Source organism: Microcaecilia unicolor, chromosome 5 (genome assembly GCF_901765095.1).
Source record: "Microcaecilia unicolor chromosome 5, aMicUni1.1, whole genome shotgun sequence".
Classification (NCBI taxonomy): Eukaryota; Metazoa; Chordata; class Amphibia; order Gymnophiona; family Siphonopidae; genus Microcaecilia; species Microcaecilia unicolor.
Window position 1 is genome coordinate 340,775,481 of NC_044035.1, and position 23,118 is coordinate 340,798,598.

Consider the following 23,118-nt stretch of genomic DNA (forward strand, 5'->3'; position numbering starts at 1 on the left):
AATACATCAGAAGGCGGGACATTGAGCAGGAAGCTGGAGCCTGGAGGTGAGCCGTCGCGCTGCAACTGTCTGTCGTCGCCGTCGGGGGCAGGGCCGTCGCTGCCTGGGCTGGCTCGCTGGCATCGCTCAGTTAGTCACCGGGGTCTGGGGACTCGGGAGCTGACGGCGGGCTCAGCGGGCCCAAGCCGGTGGTGGGCGCCGCGCCAGTGGTGATGGGAGCGGAGCGGCCGAGCCGCGGGAATGGGGATCATCTCAGGCGACTAAGGCGAGCAGCGGCGGAGGTTGGAGCGGAGGCACGAGCGAGGCAGAGTTGAGGCGCGCTGCGCGGGGCCCCCTTAGGCACGGGACCCTATGCAGTCGCATTGGTCACCTCTGCCTAAGACTGACCCTGCCCTCACTACCTCTCCACCCTCATCTCTCCCTACACTCCTTCCCTAGAACTCCGTTCACTAGTCAAATCTCTCCTAATTGCACCCTTCTCCTCCATCGCTAACTCCAGACTCCGCTCCTTCTATCTCGCAGCACCTTATGCCTGGAATAGGCTTCCTGAGCCGTTACGTCTAGCTCCATCCCTGGCTGCCTTCAAATCCGGGCTAAAGGACTACCTGTTTGATGCTGCTTTCGACTCCTGACTTGTAACTTTTATCTTATCCTTATGTGTCCTTCTGTCTGTCCTTCCCTTATCCTTATTGGTCCTGTCTGTTTGTCCTGATTTAGATTGTAAGCTCTTTTGAGCAGGGACTGTCTTTCTTCATGTTCAATTGTAAAGCGCTGTGTACGACTGGTAGCGCTATAGAAGTGATTTATAGTAGTAGTAGTAATAGTAAGGTAAGGTATACACAAAAAGAAGCACATATGAGTTTATCTTGTTGGGCAGAGTGGATGGACCGTGCAGGTCTTTTTCTGCCGTCATCTACTATGTTACTATGTTACAAATACAGCAGGGAAACAGTAGATTCGGATTGCTCATCACACTGTCCTGCCAAAGGCTCTGGAGGCAAATTTGATGAGCACCTGTTCGGTTGAAATAGGACGGAGGCAACTAACTCGTTTTACATAATGCTCTTGTCAAGTTGCTCTGCTGGACATGGAGAACTCATTTCTGGATGGCTGATCTCACCGGGGCTAAAATTCGAATCCTCGGCTTGTCTCTAACAATCATTCAGGAAGCAGATCTAGAATTCCAGTTTCGGAAAAAGGGAGGGCAGGAACTGCTGATATGCTGTTATCTTCTTTTTGCCGTCTGCCCAGCAGTGAAATCATAACCCCGGCCAGGTAGGCGTAAGACAGTTCTTGTGCAGTACAAAGCCGAGAGCTGCGCTCTTTGGACTGGGTGGTGGGGGGAGGGGGGGTTGACAATAAATACTACCGAGAACTGCGATCCCCACCCTCCAAGGAAGGCTGAGCAAGGAATGAAAGGGCAAGATCGAAGCACAGAAAGTGCTCAGTCTCCCCCTCCTTCCGAAATGGCCGAGTCCCTGCTGGAAAAGTTATTTGCCAAAAGCAGGCAAGAATGCCCCGAGCCCCGGAAGGCAGCGGTGCAAGGTAAGACAGTCCTCGAGGCTGGGGGGAGGGGAACCTTATTCTGCCCCTTATAGCATTGGTGTGTGTGTGTGTGGGAATCTCCGATCGAATTAGCAGGGATCTGCCCCCTTTGACAGATGGAAATAGCCACTCATCCCCTTCCTAGTCCTGGAGATCATGAGGCTCTTCCCCTCCCCCACCCAAAAAAAAACACCTGTTCTGTGAACTGAGCCGGCACGAACGAGCCAACCTGTGCTATTCCCGGGCAGGTTTACTTGTCACAGAGTCATGCTTCCCCGGCCAAAACCAGCCCCAAAACAGCACAAAGTCATTTGCGTGCAAATGACATCATTAATATTAATGATGTCAATTTGCATACAAATGACATCATTAATAAATATTAATGAGGTCATCTGCGTACAAATGACCTCATTAAGCCCGCCTCCATGGGGCTTCTGTTGGCTGCGGCCATGCGAAAAAACCGCAGCCGGCCAAAAAAAAAAGTCGCCCACAATCCTGCATGCGGCGTAAAAAAGCCGCAGCGGGTCGCGGAAAGGAGCCCAACTGGGCAGGAAACCCGCAGCCCTGGCAACACTCATGGGATCGGTGTGCGGGTGGGAGGTCTCTACCCCCACCCCGGTGCAAGCTGTTTGTTTTCCACGGAGCTCAACTTTCCCTTTTCATAGACAGCCACCGCCAAAGTGGCTGTACTGTCCCATCACCTTTTCTTGCATTCTACCAGTGTCACTGCCTTGCCCTTGGGTTTGTTGTTATTTAGAACTATATACAATTGACATCCTGCTTCCATTCTGGAACCTGTTTCTATTGCAGTTGGAATAGGGTCTCCGCTGACAGGGGCGTAGCCAGACCTCACGGTGGGAGGGGGCCAGAGCCTTAGGTGGGGGGGTCACATTTTAGTCTGCAGTTTCGCCCTCCCCTCACTGCTTTGCCGTTCCCCCTGCTGCACCCCCGCTCCCCCACCACTTCGCCATTCCCCTCGGTGCACTCCAAAGCAGCAAATGCCTTTGCTGGGGGGGGGGTCCCCAATCCCTACCAGGCCAAAGCCTTCTTCAGCGCCAGTCTCCGGCGCCGCGTTCACTGCCCTGCTCTTTCTTCCTCCTGATGTCCTGTGCACACTCCTTTAAGTGAAACTGAGAATGTCAGTTTCACATAAGGCTTCTGCTGGCGAAGATTGGGGACCCCTGCCAGCAAAACCAGGGGCTCGGACAAAATTTTGGGGGGGGGGGCCAGGCCCCACCGAGCTACGCCACTGGTCTCCGGTGCAGATGCTGCTCTGTCTTAGAGCAGTGTCACTAAACACCTAGCTACCTGCCTGGGGTTACACTATGGCCACTTAGAGGGTCTATCCCCAGCACAGCTCAGGTCCACCTGCACCTGCCGCTTGTGTTCAACACTAGCACCCTCCTCCCACCACTGGGTCACAACCGCCTCTGGGCGAGTCTCCTGCTCTCAAATTATCTCCGGTGATTTCTAGGTTACTGGAGGCCACACTCTCAGTGGTCCCTCAGTTCCCAGAAAGCACTCAGACCCCACACACAAACCACCAGGATTCTTTATCAATCCAGACAATAGTGTTTATTCTCAGAACTTGGAACAGTGGGACCAAAACAATGTGCAAATAGCAAACAGTAACAACTAACTGAAAAATGGATAAATTAGAAAACTAACTAAACATCTATATACTGTCTACACAGTACCTGGGAAGGTCAGGATATATAACAGTTCACAGAGCCTCAGCAAAGAGATCTATCCCTCTCTCCCCCCGGGCTGAAACTGAAGCAACAGCCAGCATCTGCTGGGTAATTTCAAACTCCAGGCCAATCAGAGCCCAGAGCAGTCAAATTTCAAATAAAAACTGGTAGAAAACAGAAGTAAAAGGAGTGGGAAAAGTGAACCAGGCTTGTCCAAATAACTGGAACCAAACAAATAATTAATGATAAAATCAACACAGTTTATTAATATTTCCTTAGGAATGACTCGACACAACGCTGTGTTTCGGCCTGATGGCCTGCATCAGGAGTCTTATGTCTTAAGGAAAGACTAATGGTCTAATCTTGCATTTAGGTTGAAAAACAGAAGGCTTGAAATGGCAACATAAAGTTGGTCTTTTAGCTCTCTAAGTCCCGACGGACATCCGTTTCGCCATCGCTTTGTCAAGGGATTGGAGCTTAAAACTGTTTCTGGACGCAGCAGGGGTGGAAACGTTTTCCTCCAGGAGGTTGGGGGTACAGCTGAGGGCTTCGGCCTTGAAGAAATGCCAAGGGGCTATAGGGAAAGGAAAGGAAGATCTCTTTCTAGCTTTGACAGAGCGATAAGCTGGAAAGAGATCTTCCTTTCCTTTCCCTATAGCCCCTTGGCATTTCTTCAAGGCCGAAGCCCTCTGCTGTACCCCCGACCTCCTGGAGGAAACCTTTTCCACCCCTGCTGCATCCAGAAACAGTTTTAAGCTCCAATCCCTTGACAAAGCGATGGCGAAACGGATGTCCGTCGGGACATGCTGGCAGGCCCCCATTCCCCCCTACAGCAAACCTGCCAGCGAGGGCAGTTGAGGACGTCCAAAATTTCGATGTTTCTGCAATGAGCAGTTAAGGATGTCCAAAACTGGATGTTTCTATGAGAAAGACGTCTTTCACATCTGCCTGTGAAGTTGGGAGATAAAGCCACTCCAAATGTGAAGATAACTGGAGTCCTGCGGATAGGAAATCGTTACTTCAAATTGCTGCCAAAAAACGTGTTGGGTTCACCTAATAAAGAGCTTCCTTTGTCCTGTTCTTGAAGGTCCACTTTTGCTTCTTGCTTTGTTTTCACGACCAATGAATAAATCCCAAGGGAGAGACAAACAATGAAAATGCAAAAACAAAAACAGTCAATCCCAAAATAAAACCAAAATAGAGATGTCTAGAGAAATGCACAATCCTGTGGCATAAATATCTTGATTGAAGAAGGGACAAAAGGAGAATTCGGCATAAGATGCGCCCGCAGCTGAGCTTAAATTTGAGTGAGTTTAGCCGTTTGGAGCAGACAGTGAAATAATGAGGAAACATGAGTTAAGATAAGTTTGCTCCTGTCTGCTCATTTACATTCTGGTGTTTTTTTGTATTTTGTATGGACTGAATAATTTGGATTGATTTTTTAGTCAACGGATTTTTTGAGGGGAGAGTGTATAGTATAGCATTTCACATTCCTTTTTTATTCTTTTTTTTTCTTACATTTGTACCCCACTGTTTCCCACTCATAGCAGGTTTAATGCGGCGTACATATTATATACAGGTACTTATTTGTACCTGGGGCAATGGAGGGTTAAGTGACTTGCCCAGAGTCACAAGGAGCTGCCTGTGCCTGCAGTGGGGATCGAACCCAGTTCCCCAGTAAAATAAATAAAATAAAAAAATAAAAATAAATAAATAAATAAATAAAATACAAATTTTGAGGGGAGAGTGTATAGTGTAGCATTTCACATTCCTGTTTGGAATATAACATGCATAATGTTTGGCATATAAAAAATTAAAATTAAGGGATAATATTAAGGAGCATCAATGATGTATAGAGCTTTCAAGTGAGCCGTTTTTCGGCTAAACTCACTGAAATTTAAGCTCAGCTGTGAGTGCAGCCTATATTGAATTCTCTAAGGACAGAAAAATACCTCCTGTACCTGATTGTAACTCACTTTGAACTACTGCTGAAATAAGTGTGAGCTATATCCAAAATCCTTCCTCCATCTGATTTTTGTTAATCTTTATGCCTGAGAACTCCAAAAAAAAAAATCATTTTAGAAATCTCCCTCAGTTCCACGATTCTGATGTCTTTATAAACCAAGTGCCTAATGATTATTACAGTGGCCTGAGAACCAGGGGAACCGGGTTCGATTCCCCCTCCATTACTCCAGGTACAAAATAAGTACCTCCACCCCCTTCCCCTTTAGCGTGAAACTAATGAAGCCATTTTCTTTCTATTGCAGGGCACATACCAACATGGTTCCAGGGAACTCTCCTTCGAAATGGTCCAGGCAGGCATGCGGTAGGGGACACCAGTTACAACCACTGGTTCGATGGCTTGGCTCTGCTGCACAGTTTCACAATTAAGAATGGTAGGTGACTGCTCCATGAGATCTTTAGCTGATGCATCTGAGAAAAGTGGACAGTTATCCTCAAACACTCGTGCCTTAGGAAATTGGTTAGTTTTTTTTTTTTTAGGATGGACCACATTGGAGATTAGGTGTATGGGAGCCACACTAACTGACTGAGAGGGGTCCTCTCAGAACCCACAGCATTGTGCCCCCTGCACTGCCTGTTCAAGGTTTTTTTTTTTTTTTAATATATGCTCCAGACAGCAGACACCAGGTTGGGAAGGGAGGAGCCAGACATAAGTACATAAGTAATGCCATACTGGGAAAAGACCAAAGGTCCATCGAGCCCAGCATCCTGTCCCGGACAGCGGCCAATCCAGGTCAAGGGCCCCTGGCAAGCTACCCAAACGTACAAACATTTTATACAAGTTATTCCCGAAATTGTGGATTTTTCCCAAGTCCATTTAGTAGTGGTCTATGGACTTGTCCTTTAGGAAACCGTCCAACCCCTGCCATGAAGATTTCATTCTGAGGGACAGTGGGACGGACAGAGAAGAGCAGTAGGTGTGGCAGGGCGGCTCCTGCTGTCCTCCAGCCATGATGGTTTCACTCTGGGAGGAAACAGGGAGATGTGGTGGGAATACTTGGTACACTCCTGCTGAAATGATTTCAATCTGAGGAAGGTGGTGCAATGTCTTACGGTGGGATGGATTCAGTTGAAGTGCATTCCACTCCTATGACAAGTCACCAGCATCCCTCTCATTTTACTTTTTTTGAGAAACTCCTTGCCAGAAGGTCTACCGAGGATGCTCAAAGTTAGTGAACACTTCTGACATGAATCTTGTTACAATCAAGTTTTAATGTTTTATAATCATACTACAGACAAAAACGCAGAAGAAGCAACCTCCACAGCTCAAGAAGACACAGGAGACACAGCGAGGGAGAACTAAAATGTCACAAGATGACGTTCTAGGTGGTAGAATCTTTTGTTAATCATCCAAGACTCGACACGGGCCGTGTTTCGGCTACTAAACCTGTATCAGGAATCAAAGGCAACAAAGATGGTCCTGGCCCTCTCCGACTCACAATGGGAGCACAAATAATGTTCTTTCTGTTTATCGTATTAATGGTTTTAAAATAAGTGCACAGAAGATCTATGTTCTCTTTAACGGTGTCGAGTCTCGGATGAATAATAAAAGATTCTACCACATAGAGCATCATCTTGTGCCATTTTTGTCTCCTTCACTGTGTCTCTTGTATCATACTGCAACTTGAGTCATCTTTTAGAACGTATTAGGACTTCCCGATGGGGCAAAGAGCGGAAGGGAGAATGGTGAGGGGCAAAGATCTACCCTGCAAAATAAATCCACAAAATGGCATCTCGCACATAGCCAACACGTCTATCGCTTCCGGCAATTTCACATGATTATCAAGAAACAGATGTAACTCAGATCAAGCACTGTGAGGATGAAAAGCCCTTCGAGGTTTATTTGTTTGAAAAGACTGGTCTTGAAATGCACTTCTTTAAAAAAAATTCTTCAACGAAAAATCGGGGGATCACCAAGTCAGACACATCAACCAGAATGTACCTTGTTAACTTGATACTCGACACCATGAACTCTATCTTTTCCTCCATTGACCGCAAACTCCAACTATATACCTTCTAAAAAAAACCTAGCAATACACAACCATTTCTTATGTACTCGTTAATAATATTCTGAATATCTACCACAGTTCCAGATAATTTCATCAAATACAACAGTGATATTTTGTTTCTAAGCCACACTGAAACAATGTAAATTGGAAAATGTAGGATATAAATGCTAAAATAAATACAAAAAATACTTTTCCCCCCTTAGGTTATAGATTCAAAACCTGTTCGTAGAGACTTAAGAAGGCTGATGTGCATAAAATGAGTTGGTGGTGTCAATCCAGGGGTCGGAGCAAAAGAACTTATATCTCAGCCTTTTTCAGAGTCTTTCATAAATCATTGAATTCTGCTACAGTTCACCTCACTTGACTTATGATAAAGACTAATTCATGCGAGCTCTGGAGGATTCTTGATTCTGGAAAGATACTGCCTAGTCTTGAATTTGCTTTCTCGTTTTCTGGTAGAAAGGAGACCGCTGGCCCACTTAGGTGTTGGTTTCCTTATGACTTAAAATTCTACTAAACTGTCCTGACCCTTTTAAGAATTCATGACCTGCCTTATCTCTCCCACTGTATAATGGGACTCACTTAAAACACTGAAGCAAGCCAGTTGTAATGCTTCTTGAGATATAAAATACCACATGCTCCCCAGTATCTCTCCACACTCGTCCTTCCCTACACCCCTTCCCGTGCACTCCGCTCCATGGATAAATCCTTCTTATCTGTTCCCTTCTCCACTACTGCCAACTCCAGACTTCGCGCCTTCTGTCTCGCTGCACCCTACGCCTGGAATAAACTTCCTGAGCCCCTACGTCTTGCCCCATCCTTGGCCACCTTTAAATCTAGACTGAAAGCCCACCTCTTTAACATTGCTTTTGACTCGTAACCACTTGCCTCCACCTACCCTCCTCTCTTCCTTCCCGTTCACATTAATTGATTTGATTTGCTTACTTTATTTATTTTTTGTCTATTAGATTGTAAGCTCTTTGAGCAGGGACTGTCTTCTATGTTTGTGCAGCGCTGCGTACGCCTTGTAGCGCTATAGAAATGCTAAATAGTAGTAGTAACCTATAAATGTACTCACTCTGCTGCTCCCCAGTATCTCTCCACACTCGTCCTTCCCTACACCCCTTCCCGTGCACTCCGCTCCATGGATAAATCCTTCTTATCTGTTCCCTTCTCCACTACTGCCAACTCCAGACTTCACGCCTTCTGTCTTGCTGCACCCTACGCCTGGAATAAACTTCCTGAGCCCCTACGTCTTGCCCCGTCCTTGGCCACCTTTAAATCTAGACTGAAAGCCCACCTCTTTAACATTGCTTTTGACTCGTAACCACTTGTAACCACTCGCCTCCACCTACCCTCCTCGCCTCCTTCCTGTACACATTAATTGATTTGATTTGCTTACTTTATTTTTTGTCTATTAGATTGTAAGCTCTTTGAGCAGGGACTGTCTTTCTTCTATGTTTGTGCAGCGCTGCGTACGCCTTGTAGCGCTATAGAAATGCTAAATAGTAGTAGTAGTAAATCGTTTTTATGGCTGTGAATTAAAACTGTCTGGAGACAGAACAGATTTGGACATTGCACTTTTAAATCACTGATTTCTATCAGTGTTTCAGAACTTGTTTTGCACAGTTTGGGGAAAATGCAGTATTCTGTAAAGAGCACTCCGCGCAGAGTGACCTCACTCTATTTCAACGTGCATAAATTGTATGAACGCCCCCAACCTGCCCATGCTCCTCCCATGGCCACACCCCCTTTTCAGGTCCACTCAGTAGAATTTATGTGCACCTTTTTATAGAATACACCTAAAAAGATGCGCATGTAAATTCTAATTAGTGCTGATAATTTCTTCTTAGTCCTCAATTATCGGCGCTGATTGGCTCGTTATTCAATTAAGTTGCACACACAACTCAACGCGCCATATATAGAATCCGTGGGGTTTGTGCCTAACTTTGCATATGAGCACGTAAATGCTGGTGCCTAACTGACGGCAGTTGGGTGCGCAAATGCAGGTATTCTGTAATTTGGTGCCTAATTTCTGGGAGCATTCTTGCCCCGTGCATGCCCCTCCCATGGCCTCGCCCCCTTTGGAGCTGTGCACTATGAAATGTATCACACGTGTTATAGAATAGGGTGTAGGCATGTAACCCTGGTCCCCTCCAGAGAGTTCTGGGTCCTTGCTAAGCTATTCGGGTCAGACACCCGGACCAGAGTGTACAAAAGGTAAAGTTCTTTTGAGCTGGTTGCAGGGATGGGGAGGGGGGGGGGGGGGGGGATCGTGGTGTTTTTACCACTACCCTTTTCAGCTTTAACACTGTCCAGGAAAAGAATCCACTCCCGCTCCACAGGTTGTTTTTAATAAACAGTGAACTTTACTAATAGCAAAATCAACAGGAAGTTTCAGCAACAGGTAAAGTTTAAACAGTCATTAGCTCTTATTCCCTCTGGGGCAGCCCAGGCAGTAGACAGATGGTGATCCTTCAGATTCAGTCTCCTTCAATGTCTACTTGGCTCTTAACTCTCTAGCACATCTCCCCCCCCCCCCCCCCCCCCGGGGCAGGATAACCCTGAGCTGCAGCTTGTCCGCTCCCTTGCCAGACAACCATCGCACTAGGCTTTTTGCCAGCTGCTGGATGGTATTCAGGACCGAACCTCTCTGTCCGTCCTTCTTCCCTAGAGGTGTGGTTCCTCTCACCCACCTTCAGGCCCAAACAGGTCTCTCCCTGTTCGTTCACAGGGGAGGTATTCTCTGTCTCCCTCCCCTGAAGCCCTCTTGCTCCAACCTCTGCTTATTGTGCCGGGTATGATACCCTCTCAATCCACAGGTCCTAGCGGGGGTTTGGACAACCAAAGACCTCGTGCAAAAAATAGCAGACACTTTTCTTTCTCTTCACTCCTCCCCTCCCCCCCAATTACGTCTCACTCTTAGTCATTACAGTATCAATTTTCCCCTCACCCATTATAGTACCAGTACTGTATCCTGGCACATAGTAGTAACATAGTAACATAGTAGATGACGGCAGAAAAAGACCTGCACGGTCCATCCAGTCTGCCCAACAAGATAACTCATATTTGCTGCTTTTTGTGTATACCCTACTTTGATTTGTACCTGTGCTCTTCAGGGCACAGACCGTATAAGTCTGCCTAGCACTATCCCCGCCTCCAAACCACCAGCCCCGCTTACCAACCACCGGCTCTGGCACAGGCACAGACCGAATAAGTCTGCCCAGCACTATCCTCACCTCCCCAGCCCTGCCTCCCAACCCCGGCTCTGGGCACCAAATGTTAATCGACTGGGTATACACCTCCCCATCCCAGCCAATAACCACTCCCACTATGCCTCCCAGCCCCTGGCCAGGAGCCAGATATAATTCAGTAATCCCCTGGGGGAACTCACCCAGACCTCACTCCATTACCAATTCTCCCCAGGGAGTTACAGTAATTACTGCCAGTTAAGTGTTTGTTCACGCCACTAATTGATTTAGTGCCTAATTAGCTAATTAGTTTACACACGGCGCTGAGATCCACACCCAAATTTGTGTGCCCACCTTTGGGTAACCTATAAAGAATTCGGCAGTTTGTGATGACTCTGGGCTACCTGCTAGCTACTAAGCAGGCTTTTGTTTGTCGTTTTGCAGGTGAAGTTTTCTATAGAAGTAAATTCCTCCGCAGTGACACTTACAACTCCAACATAGAGGCAAACAGAATTGTGGTGTCAGAGTTTGGGACAATGGCCTATCCGGATCCATGCAAGAATATATTTGCCAAGTAAGGGATGAATGACTTCCCAGCCAGAGCTAGCTTTCACTGTTTCGTCTTCAGCAAATAGACAAAGAACGTCTGAAGAGTGAACGTTCGTTCGTTGCTGTTCTCAGCCTCAAGAAATGTAGAATGAACGAGTCAAAGAGAAACAGCAACAGAAAGCAAAAGGCAGAAGAAATGCAGTGTAGTGGGTCTGGGTGGAAACAAGAAGCGGAGCCTTGGACCGGAGGAAGCTGGACCCGATGCTGTCCATGTTTCGGCTAATCCCCTGCATCAGGGACATGCAATAAAATGTTTCCTTGAACGACTCAAGTCATAAGAATCCAAATAGAAAAACAAGGGCAGTGTTATTTTCTTTTCTCCTTGTGCAGCAGCTGAAACACAAACCATGTCGGGTCCATCATTTGCTTCCTCCGGTCCGAGGCTCTGCTTCTTGTTTCCATCCAGGCCCACTACACTGCATTTCTTCTGTTTTCAGTCTCAGACCTGTAGTGGTTTATTTACTACAGATTGAAACTCACAGAAATTGGGTGTATGTATTGTAACCAGGTTCCCCTTCCAGGTGGGAGCCGGGGTTGACCCTGCTTAGCTTTCACTGGCTTCTGTCTGCTTTCCTAGCCAGCCTCCGCACTTTCACTTGCTCTCCCTCTCCACCTTGCCAGCTGCTGAGAAAATCACTCCCACTCCAGCAGAAAGAGCAATCCAAGTTCTTTATTGTTACAGATGTCAGCCTTGTCTAAACACCTCCAACTATCAGCAAACTTTAATCCATTTTCAATTACAGGCTTTTGTTTTAAATTCTCCCTCCCAAACCTCCAGCCACACTATCTTCACCGCAGATAGTTTTGGAGATTTAGCTGGAACCACCTCCTCTCTCACCTCCTACAGTTTTAAGTTCCCCAAAATGCACATGCCTTTCTGTCTTAAAACCCTTCCCCCCCTTCCACAGCACTACCTCTTGGGAACAGCCAATATGGTAGCAAGTTGTGCTTTCCAGTTGCTCCCCCACTGCTTTGCTCCCAGCTTCCCCCAACTCCACAACCGGGGCAATGCTGAGGCCACAAAAGCTCTCACCCTGTCTGCACGGGTTAGAGCCAAACCACCCACCTCCATACATTCCCCCTTACCTTCTCCTTCTACCTCCTCTTTATTCCACTCCATCTCCTCCTCCTCCCCAAGCTCCACCAGCTGTTCCCCATCTCCAGGATCAGACCTCATCTCCCAATCAGTCATTCCACCCTCCCCCTCCTGAGAGTTCAGCTGACCCTGCACTGGCTTCTGGGAAATGTAGTTTTTCTCCTGCATTACAGCTTTCCCTGGCAGTTTGATCCCTAGAGGGCGCCCTGCTCTCCTAGCTGGGCTGAATGACCGGGGATGATGCCGGCTGAAAGAACCACTATCCCCTCTCCCTCGTACCAGCCCTCCAGAGTGCTCACAGTATATATACTTAAGGACCAAGCTACATGATGTTGACTTCTCTCTGCCCGGCTAATGATTGGTTTCAGAATCAGAAAGTTTACTTAATCTTGCAAGCTATCTTGCCCAAATTTAAACCCTCATTGAAATTACACACAAGTTTAGCTCTCTGCCTCTCAGATTACTTCCACTTTGTAGGGATTTGACTTCTACCTTTGCATAACTGGGATTTGTCCATTTGTTCCTTTCAAAGATTTGGTAAGTGACGTCCTCTGTTATTTGCATTTTCTTTTCAAGTAGATACTGTAATAAAGTTTTGACAGCTTGTAACATGGTAATTGCCACGAAACTTTGCACAAGGCGATAGCACCCATCCCCTCCAGATGAAGCATTTCCACCCAAACTGTCTTCTCTCAAACAACATCTTGAATAGAGTCAGCTGACCTGACAATGCTGCTTAGATAAACCAACACTTCATATTCTGCAATGTTGCAGGCAATGCGGAAGCCATGTTTGCGACTGTGTTACATCTAAGGGTCATTGGTACAGTCTGCTAGGGCATTATTATTAGAAGGATATAGATGGTATACGATTAGCAATCTGAGCAAAACCAGCAAGGAATGGCATTAACACATTGAATGCAATGTATTTTTCAGGGCCATCTCTTACTTGTCTAATATCATCCCCGAGTTCACAGACAACTGCCTAATCAATATCATGAAATGTGGAGAGGATTATTATGCTACAACCGAGATAAACTTCATTAGAAAAATTGACCCGCTGACTCTGGACACACTAGAGAAGGTAGAAGTTCCTTCTGAGCTTGGTTACTTGATGTTCACAACAGTAATTCACCTTATCACTATAAATACTATGTCCCGGGTGATGTCTGTTGTTGGCCAGTGGGATGCATGAGTGAGCATTAACATACATATGTACCCTCCACAAAGACTCAGTCAGCTGTCTGCAGAGTACAGGAGTAAACTACAGATCCACGGGACCAGCTGACCGCATGGAGCACGAGCCACTTGTGGGGGGGGGGGGGGGGGGGAGTAAGAGAGATGGGTAGGAGGTTAGGGGGGCTGATTGGGCCTGGAAAGTGCTGTCTGTTTATCTAGGAACCAAAACGGTAACTGAACACAAAAAAATTCCACAGAGAAACCAACAGAAAAGTCCAGAAGTGGGAGATGAAGGACAGCTAGACAAACCGCTTGTTCAACCAGAGGTTTATCTAGCTGTCTTTCGTTTCCCACTTCTGGACTTTTCTGCATGTTTATCTAGGACAGGGGTGTTGGTAGTTAAACTTCCAAATAAGTCTTCCTCTCAGTACCTAGTGTGCAGGAGTAGCCCTAACATTTAGAGCACGGGTTCTCAATCCAGTCCTTGGGACACACCTAGCCAGTCTGGTTTTCAGGATACCCACATGAATATGCATGAGATAAATTTGCACATGATGGAGGTAATGCATGCAAATTTATCTCATGCATATTCATTGTGGGTATCCTGAAAACCAGACTGGCTAGGTATGTCCCGAGGACTGGGTTGAGAACCCCTAGGTTACAGCCACGGGCAGTGGAATGGGATGGACCACAGGGGCCATAGCCTCCCACCAATATTTTGCCCAAAGCAACATCAGCAGCTAGAGAGCTTGGGGGACAGGGTAGGAGATTAGTTGCCCCTCCAATCAAAATTTGATGTTGTGCTTCCCCTGGTTAGAGAGAACAAGTAATGGCAGGTTTCAAAATCCCACTGCTGCTCCTTCTGATCTTGGGCAAGTCACTTAACAAATAAAGAGATGCCCACAGCACTGAATGTACTACTACTACTACTATTTAGCATTTTTATAGCGCTACAAGGCGTACGCAGCGCTGCACAAACATACAGTGGGGGAAATAAGTATTTGATCCCTTGCTGATTTTGTAAGTTTGCCCACTGACAAAGACATGAGCAGCCCATAATTGAAGGGTAGGTTATTGGTAACAGTGAGAGATAGCACATCACAAATTAAATCCGGAAAATCACATTGTGGAAAGTATATGAATTTATTTGCATTCTGCAGAGGGAAATAAGTATTTGATCCCTCTGGCAAACAAGACCTAATACTTGGTGGCAAAACCCTTGTTGGCAAGCACAGCGGTCAGACGTCTTCTGTAGTTGATGATGAGGTTTGCACACATGTCAGGAGGAAGTTTGGTCCACTCCTCTTTGCAGATCATCTCTAAATCATTAAGAGTTCTGGGCTGTCGCTTGGCAACTCGCAGCTTCAGCTCCCTCCATAAGTTTTCAATGGGATTAAGGTCTGGTGACTGGCTAGGCCACTCCATGACCCTAATGTGCTTCTTCCTGAGCCACTCCTTTGTTGCCTTGGCTGTATGTTTTGGGTCATTGTCGTGCTGGAAGACCCAGCCACGACCCATTTTTAAGGCCCTGGCGGAGGGAAGGAGGTTGTCACTCAGAATTGTACGGTACATGGCCCCATCCATTCTCCCATTGATGCGGTGAAGTAGTCCTGTGCCCTTAGCAGAGAAACACCCCCAAAACATAACATTTCCACCTCCATGCTTGACAGTGGGGACGGTGTTCTTTGGGTCATAGGCAGCATTTCTCTTCCTCCAAACACGGCGAGTTGAGTTCATGCCAAAGAGCTCAATTTTTGTCTCATCTGACCATAGCACCTTCTCCCAATCACTCTCGGCATCATCCAGGTGTTCACTGGCAAACTTCAGACGGGCCGTCACATGTGCCTTCCGGAGCAGGGGGACCTTGCGGGCACTGCAGGATTGCAATCCGTTATGTCGTAATGTGTTACCAATGGTTTTCGTGGTGACAGTGGTCCCAGCTGCCTTGAGATCATTGACAAGTTCCCCCCTTGTAGTTGTAGGCTGATTTCTAACCTTCCTCATGATCAAGGATACCCCACGAGGTGAGATTTTGCGTGGAGCCCCAGATCTTTGTCGATTGACAGTCATTTTGTACTTCTTCCATTTTCTTACTATGGCACCAACAGTTGTCTCCTTCTCGCCCAGCGTCTTACTGATGGTTTTGTAGCCCATTCCAGCCTTGTGCAGGTGTATGATCTTGTCCCTGACATCCTTAGACAGCTCCTTGCTCTTGGCCATTTTGTAGAGGTTAGAGTCTGACTGATTCACTGAGTCTGTGGACAGGTGTCTTTCATACAGGTGACCATTGCCGACAGCTGTCTGTCATGCAGGTAACGAGTTGATTTGGAGCATCTACCTGGTCTGTAGGGGCCAGATCTCTTACTGGTTGGTGGGGGATCAAATACTTATTTCCCTCTGCAGAATGCAAATAAATTCATATACTTTCCACAATGTGATTTTCCGGATTTAATTTGTGATGTGCTATCTCTCACTGTTACCAATAACCTACCCTTCAATTATGGGCTGCTCATGTCTTTGTCAGTGGGCAAACTTACAAAATCAGCAAGGGATCAAATACTTATTTCCCCCACTGTATTTATTTATTTATTTATTTATTGCATTTGTATCCCACATTTTCCCACCTATTTGCGGGTTCAGTGTGGCTTACAATACATTATGAATGATGGAAATACAATTTGTTACAACTCGGTTATGGATTACATTGTGAAGAGTTATGCAAGACAAAGTCAAAATATCGTTAAGGGAGTAAGAACAGAGGAAAAGAACAGTGGAACAGTGGAGAGAGACAACGGGAAACTGATAGGGCAACAAACATTAGCAAGAGAATATTCGGTATACATTTTTTCTGTGAATGAAGGTCTGAGTGAGGTAGAATTACGGGGGATAAGAATTCAGAAGTGAATGTATTGATGCATTCCTGAAATGAGTGTGGACTTCATGTGTTTTGATCCTTCGAGTAAATTTTATCAAAAAGATGAGTCTTCAATAGTTTGCGGAAGTTGGTTAGTTCGTAGATCATTCTCAGGTTGCGTGGCAATGTATTCCAGAATTGCGTGCTCATGTAAGAAAAGGTTGATGCGTGCAGCACTTTGTATTTTATGCCTTTGCAATTAGGGAAGTGGAGGTTGAGGAGTTCGGGATGATCTTTTAGCGTTTCTGGGTGGTAAGTCTATTAAGTCAGACATGTAGGCTGGGGCTTCACTGTGAATGATTTTGTGGACTAATGTGCATACTTTAAAAGTAATGCGTTCTTTGAGTGGGAGCCAGTGTAGCTTCTCTCGTAAGGGTTTTGCACTTTCATATTTTGGTTTTCCGAAGATGAGTCTGGCTGCTGTGTTCTGGGCTGTTTGAAGTTTCCTCAGTATTTGCTCTTTACAACCTGCATATAGTGAGTTGCAGTAATCCAGGTGGCTAAGTACGAGGGATTGCACTAGGCTGCGAAAGACGGATCTTGGGAAGAATGGTCTTATTCTTTTCAGTTTCCACATGCAGTAGAAGAATGTAACTCATTTGAACCAGAGGAGCCAACTTTTCAGAATTATTGGGGGTGCTAAACCCAATCAAAATAACCCCTCCTTTGAAAAATGCAAAGATCTCTCTCAAAATTAGGGGTGCTCACCCACAGCACCCACAAAGTCGGCTCTTATGAGCTCCTACTGAAAAGGCATGCACTAAATACAAAATCCCTAACACTGAGGGGGTCCTTTTACTAACTCATAAAAAAACTCCAGACCGCCCAAAATACAGCAGCCAGGCTGATATTCAGCAAAACACGCTTCAAAAGTGCCAAACCCCTCCGAGAAAAGTTGCATTGGCTCCCAATCAAAGAACGGATCGTCTTCAAAATCTGCACCTTAGTCCACAAAATCATATACGGCGTAGTCCCAGAATACATGACAGACCTCATAGACTTACCAATAAGTCAGATCGTCAAGATCCTACCTAAACCTACACTACCCAAATTGCAAAGGACTGAAATACAAAACAACTTACGCAGCCGGCTTCTCCTACATAAGCGCACAACTATGGAATGGGCTCCCAAAAGCTGTGAAAACAATCCACGACCACTTGAACTTCAGGAAATCACTAAAAACCAACCTCTTCATAAAGGCCTACCCCAACGACCCCATGTAACCCTCTTCACCTACCAACACAGCATGACTATGATCGAACAGGACATCACGCAATCTTCATCCATTCCGACCCTCCACTTATACCTCATACGATCACTATACAACTTTGTATTTGGTATCCACCGACTGGGCAAACGCCTCTGACGGTACTATGTAAGCCACATTGAGCCTGCAAATAGGTGGGAAAATGTGGGGTACAAATGCAACAAATAAATAAGGTGCGCTGAAAAGTGGCCTGCACTGGTGTAAACGCATGTATTGGACGCGCACAGGTCCATTTTTCAGCGGGCCTGCAAAAAAGGCCTTTTGTTTTGGCCGAAAATGGACGTGCAGCAAAATAAAAACTGGCGCGTGTCCATTTTGGACCTGAGACCTTACCGCCACGCATTGACTTCGCAGTAAATTCTCAGGCGTTAACCGGGAGGTAATAGTCTACAAGCATACAATGCCGATTACAGCCCGGTTGGCACACTTAGCGGACACGCATAAAAAAATGAAATTACCGCCCGGGCCACGCGGTAGCTGGGCAATAGTTCAAAATTGACGTGCGTAGGACGCGCATATGTGCCTACGCGGCTTAGTCAAAGGGCCCCTGGTACTTTATTGTTAATGAAGGACGCTCCTCCCCTACTTCTTACAAAGAACTGCACCTTTATTGAGGTACTCGCCCATTCTCCGACGTTCCCTGTATTAAGTCTGAAACGTGCTGCACTTCTAACCATTTTTCTAACTACTTTTCCAATAACTTAATAGAACAGCACTGTAAAGATATAAGCACGGTGTGATTATTAAAACAATATTCTTCTGTTAAACCACTAGTGACTGCTCTCAGATCCTTCAATCCAGGAGCAACTTTGACTTATACAATCATGCAGCCTGGAAACCTTTTACATCCAGAATGGCGTCTTTTTTTTCGTTTGAAATAGTAGCAGCATGTTGCAAGGTAGATGGAAGACATTAACACACTAGGGTGCTCATTTTCAAAGCACATAGACTTACAAAGTTATGTGGAGGGCATTTTCTATACAACATTAAAATCCGACTTTGGGCATCTTGCTCTAAACATCCCAGATTCGAGTAGGAAATATAGCCATTTACAAAACAGAAAAACGTTTATCTTTTTGTGTTGAAAATTGCCACTTGCTAGATGATGTATTTATCTTTTTGGTCCATTTAAATAAAAACCGTACAAGATCAAGCCATTGGGATGTAGGAGGAGACAGCATTCCTAGTAGACTGGCCACAAAGACATCCCAGCAGTGGGGCACCCTAGGGGGCACTACAGTGCAGTGGACTTCACATAAAAGGTCCCAGGTACACATCTCACTGTTACCCCCTTATATTGTATGGTGAGCCCTCCAAAACCCACCAGAATAGTGACGTTCCTAGGGTGGCTGACACCCGGGGTGGATCGCCGATGCCCCCCCCCCCCGGGTGCAGCGCGACCCCCCCCCACCCCTGGCGAAAGGACACCCCCCCCGGGTGCATTTTTACCTGCTGGGGGGGGGGGGGGGTGCTGCGCACCTGTCGGCTTCGCTCGTTCCATGCTCCCTCTGCCCCGGAACAGGAAGTAACCTGTTCCGAGGCAGAGGGAGCACGGAACGAGCGGAGCCGACAGGCGCGCGGCACCCCCCAGCAGCGTGCACCCAGGGCAGACCGCCCCCACCGCCCCCCCTTGGTATGCCACTGCACCAGAAACCTACTGTCCCTAACTGCACACCACTACAATAGCCCTTATGGCTACAGGGGTCACTTATATGTGGGTGCAGTAGGTTTTTGGTGAGTTTTGGAGGGTTCACACTTTCCACCACAAGTGTAAAAGGTAGAGTGGGATATGGGCCTGGATCCTTTTCACTACAGTGCATTGCACTGACTGCTAGCCTACTCTAGGGACCTGCTTGCTGCTGTAATAGGACCAGCTGTAACATCTAAGGCTATCATTGCCGGAGAACGTGGTACGGGCGGTTAGCTTGACGGAGTTTAAAAAGGGGTTAGATAGATTCCTAAAGGACAAGTCCATAGACCGCTATTAAATGGACTTGGAAAAATTCCGCATTTTTAGGTATAACTTGTCTGGAATGTTTTTACGTTTGGGGAGCGTGCCAGGTGCCCTTGACCTGGATTGGCCACTGTCGGTGACAGGATGCTGGGCTAGATGGACCTTTGGTCTTTCCCAGTATGGCACTACTTATGTACTTATGTACTTATGTACTAATGTTGCTACTATTGGAGATTCTACATGGAATGTTGCTATTCCACTAGCAACATTCCATGTAGAAGGCTGCGTAGGCTTCTGTTTCTGTGAGTCTGACGTCCTGCACGTACGTGCAGGACGTCAGACTCACAGAAGCAGAAGCCTGCGCGGCCACATTGGGGTTAGATAGATTCCTAAAGGACAAGTCCATAGACCGCTATTAAATGGACTTGGAAAAATTCCGCATTTTTAGGTATAACTTGTCTGGAATGTTTTTACGTTTGGGGAGCGTGCCAGGTGCCCTTGACCTGGATTGGCCACTGTCGGTGACAGGATGCTGGGCTAGATGGACCTTTGGTCTTTCCCAGTATGGCACTACTTATGTACTTATGTACTTATGTACTAATGTTGCTACTATTGGAGATTCTACATGGAATGTTGCTATTCCACTAGCAACATTCCATGTAGAAGGCTGCGTAGGCTTCTGTTTCTGTGAGTCTGACGTCCTGCACGTACGTGCAGGACGTCAGACTCACAGAAGCAGAAGCCTGCGCGGCCACATTGGGGTTAGATAGATTCCTAAAGGACAAGTCCATAGACCGCTATTAAATGGACTTGGAAAAATTCCGCATTTTTAGGTATAACTTGTCTGGAATGTTTTTACGTTTGGGGAGCGTGCCAGGTGCCCTTGACCTGGATTGGCCACTGTCGGTGACAGGATGCTGGGCTAGATGGACCTTTGGTCTTTCCCAGTATGGCACTACTTATGTACTTATGTACTGTTTCTTTCACATATTCGGGGGTGGGAGGGAGTCAGTGACCACTGGGGGAGTAAGGGGGAGATCATGCCTTAAAAACAGGTCTAGACAAAATGTTTAGATTGTAGCCCCAGACATTTTTTGTTTTATTCCATTATGGCAGAAAAATGGCCAAGTATATCGAATGCTCAGATCCCACCCCCAACACGCCCCCTTGTGATTTGAATGTTCTGCCGAAGAGCTGCATACCAAAACGTTTTAAAAAATGGGTTTGGAAAATAGCAATTTGAACGTTGTGGCAAGAAAAATGTCCAAATGCTGTTTTGTGACACTTTTTGAATTCTGGTCGCCGCATCTCAAGAAAGATATAGTGGAATTGGAAAAAGTGCAGCGAAGGGCGATGAAAATGATAGCGGGGATGGGACGACTTCCCTATGAAGAAAGACTAAGGAGGCTAGGGCTTTTCAGCTTGGAGAAGAGACGGCTGAGGGGAGACATGATAGAGGTATATAAAATAATGAGTGGAGTGGAACAGGTGGATGTGAAGCGTCTGTTCACGCTTTCCAAAAATACTAGGACTAGGGGGCATGCGATGAAACTACAGTGTAGTAAATTTAAAACAAATAGGAGAAAATGTTTCTTCACCCAATGCGTAACTAAACTCTGGAATTCGTTGCTGGAGAACGTGGTGAAGGCGGTTAGCTTGGCAGAGTTTAAAAAGGGTTTGGACGGTTTCCTAAACGACAAGTCTATAGACTGCTACTAAATGGACTTGGGAAAAATCCACAATTTCGGGAATAACATGTATAGAATGTTTGTACATTTGGGTAGCTTTCCAGGTGCCCTTGACCTGGATTGGCCGCTGTCGGGAACAGGATGCTGGGCTTGATGGGCCTTTGGTCTTTTCCCAGTATGGCATTACTTATGTACTTACGTTTTTCTGTTTCAAGAATGAGTCCATAGTAAGCTATGTATCTTTGTCAGTCTACGTGCCTTGAAAATGAGCCCGTACTGCAATAAGCTAACAGTCACTTTCTCTCATTACTGTAGGTTGACTACACTAAGTACGTAGCCGTGAATATAGCAACTTCTCATCCCCACTACGACAAGGAGGGCAACGTATTCAATGTGGGCACCTCCATAGCTGACAAGGGAAAGACAAAATACATAATCTTCAAGATTCCCACGTCTCAACTGGGTAAACTATGGAGCTGCTGTGACTTGTCTGTTCTCTTGCAAGTTGTCTCTTTGCTAAACGGTATCCAGAAAAAATAGGACCCCCCTTACATATTTTCACAATACTTTGCAATTGTTGAACATTTAGGGCCCCTGCTTACTAAGGTGCAGTGACGTTTTTAGTGCACGCTAAAATTAATGCATGCTGAATGCTAGAGTCACCCATATGTTCCTATGGGCGGCTTTACTGCGTGCTAAAAACGCTAACATGTCTTAGTAGCGTACATAGTAACATAGAGGGGGATAATCGAACGGGGGTGCCTATCTCTAAGGGCGGCCCTGTAAAGGGGCGGGGCAACCCGTATTATCAAAACAAGATGGACGTCCATCTTTCGTTTCAATAATATGGCCGGGGACACCCAAATCATGAAATTTAGGTCGACCTTAGAGATGGTCGTCCCCGGTTTTCAGCGATAATGGAAAGCAAGGATGCCCATCTCAGAAATGACCAAATCCAAGCCATTTGGTCGTGGGAGGAGCCAGTATTTGTGGTCTCACTAACTGAATGTGGAGTGGAGGAGTGGCTTAGTGGTTAGGGTGGTGGACTTTGGTCCTGAGGAACTAAGTTCGATTCCCACTTCAGGCACAGGCAGCTCCTTGTGACTCTGGGCAAGTCACTTAACCCTCCATTGCCCCATGTAAGCCGCATTTTCAAGTCCTTACTCAAAGCCCATCTCTTCTCCCTTGCTTTTGGTGCCTAACCACCTTCCCAATTCATGATACCTTCACTGACTACATAGTTTGTAACCTTTAGATTGTAAGCTCTCTTGAGCAGGGACTGTCCTTCCCCATGTTAAACTTGTACAGTGCTGCGTAACCCTGGCAGCGCTATAGAAATGCTAAGTAGTAGTAGTAGTAGTAATTGAGCCTGCCATAAGTGGGAAAGCGCGGGGTACAAATGTAACAAAAAAAAATGGAAAAAGCCCTTCCCTCACTGATCCAGAAAGGAACGGGCATGCATGAAGAAAATTGCATGCAAATGAGCTGCTTGCTGTTAGCTCATTTGCACATGATTTCCTTCCTAAGGAGGGGAAGTGACGGCAGTTGGGGATGTCCAAGATGTGGATGTTTGTGAGAAGGACATCCATGCCTGCTATGCCTCTGACACCCCCTTTATTTATTTGGATTTTGGATCACAAGTAGCAGCAGTAGGATTTGAATCGGCCACCTCTAGATTGCAAGACCAGTGCTCTAACCACTAGGCCACTCTGCTCCACTCTACTCTACTCCCTTGAAATTTGGCCATCCCTGTGGGGGGCAGTTGAGGACGTCCAAAATGTTTGAAAGAAGAACGTCCACGCCTTTGTTATGCCTCCGCTGACAAACACATACCTCCCCCCCCCAGGGACCTGCATACTGCCCCCCCACAGGGATGGCCAAATTTCAAGGGAGTGGAGTGGAGGAGTGGCAGAGTGGCCTGGTGGTTAGAGCACTGGTCTTGCAATCTAGAGGT

General features: G+C 46.4%; 1 protein-coding gene across 1 annotated transcript in view; it reads left to right on the forward strand.

Annotated features, from left to right (window-relative positions):
- The first annotated feature begins 1,057 nt into the window (after positions 1–1,057).
- Positions 1,058–23,118, forward strand: part of BCO1 (beta-carotene oxygenase 1) — a 42,701-nt gene continuing 20,640 nt past the window's right edge. Inside the window, exons 1-5 of the mRNA XM_030202655.1 lie at positions 1,058–1,545; positions 5,504–5,632; positions 10,903–11,032; positions 13,099–13,246; positions 21,480–21,627. Of these exons, the coding sequence (XP_030058515.1) occupies positions 1,413–1,545; positions 5,504–5,632; positions 10,903–11,032; positions 13,099–13,246; positions 21,480–21,627 (688 nt within the window). The 5' untranslated portion in view covers positions 1,058–1,412. The remainder of the gene's footprint in view (positions 1,546–5,503; positions 5,633–10,902; positions 11,033–13,098; positions 13,247–21,479; positions 21,628–23,118) is intronic.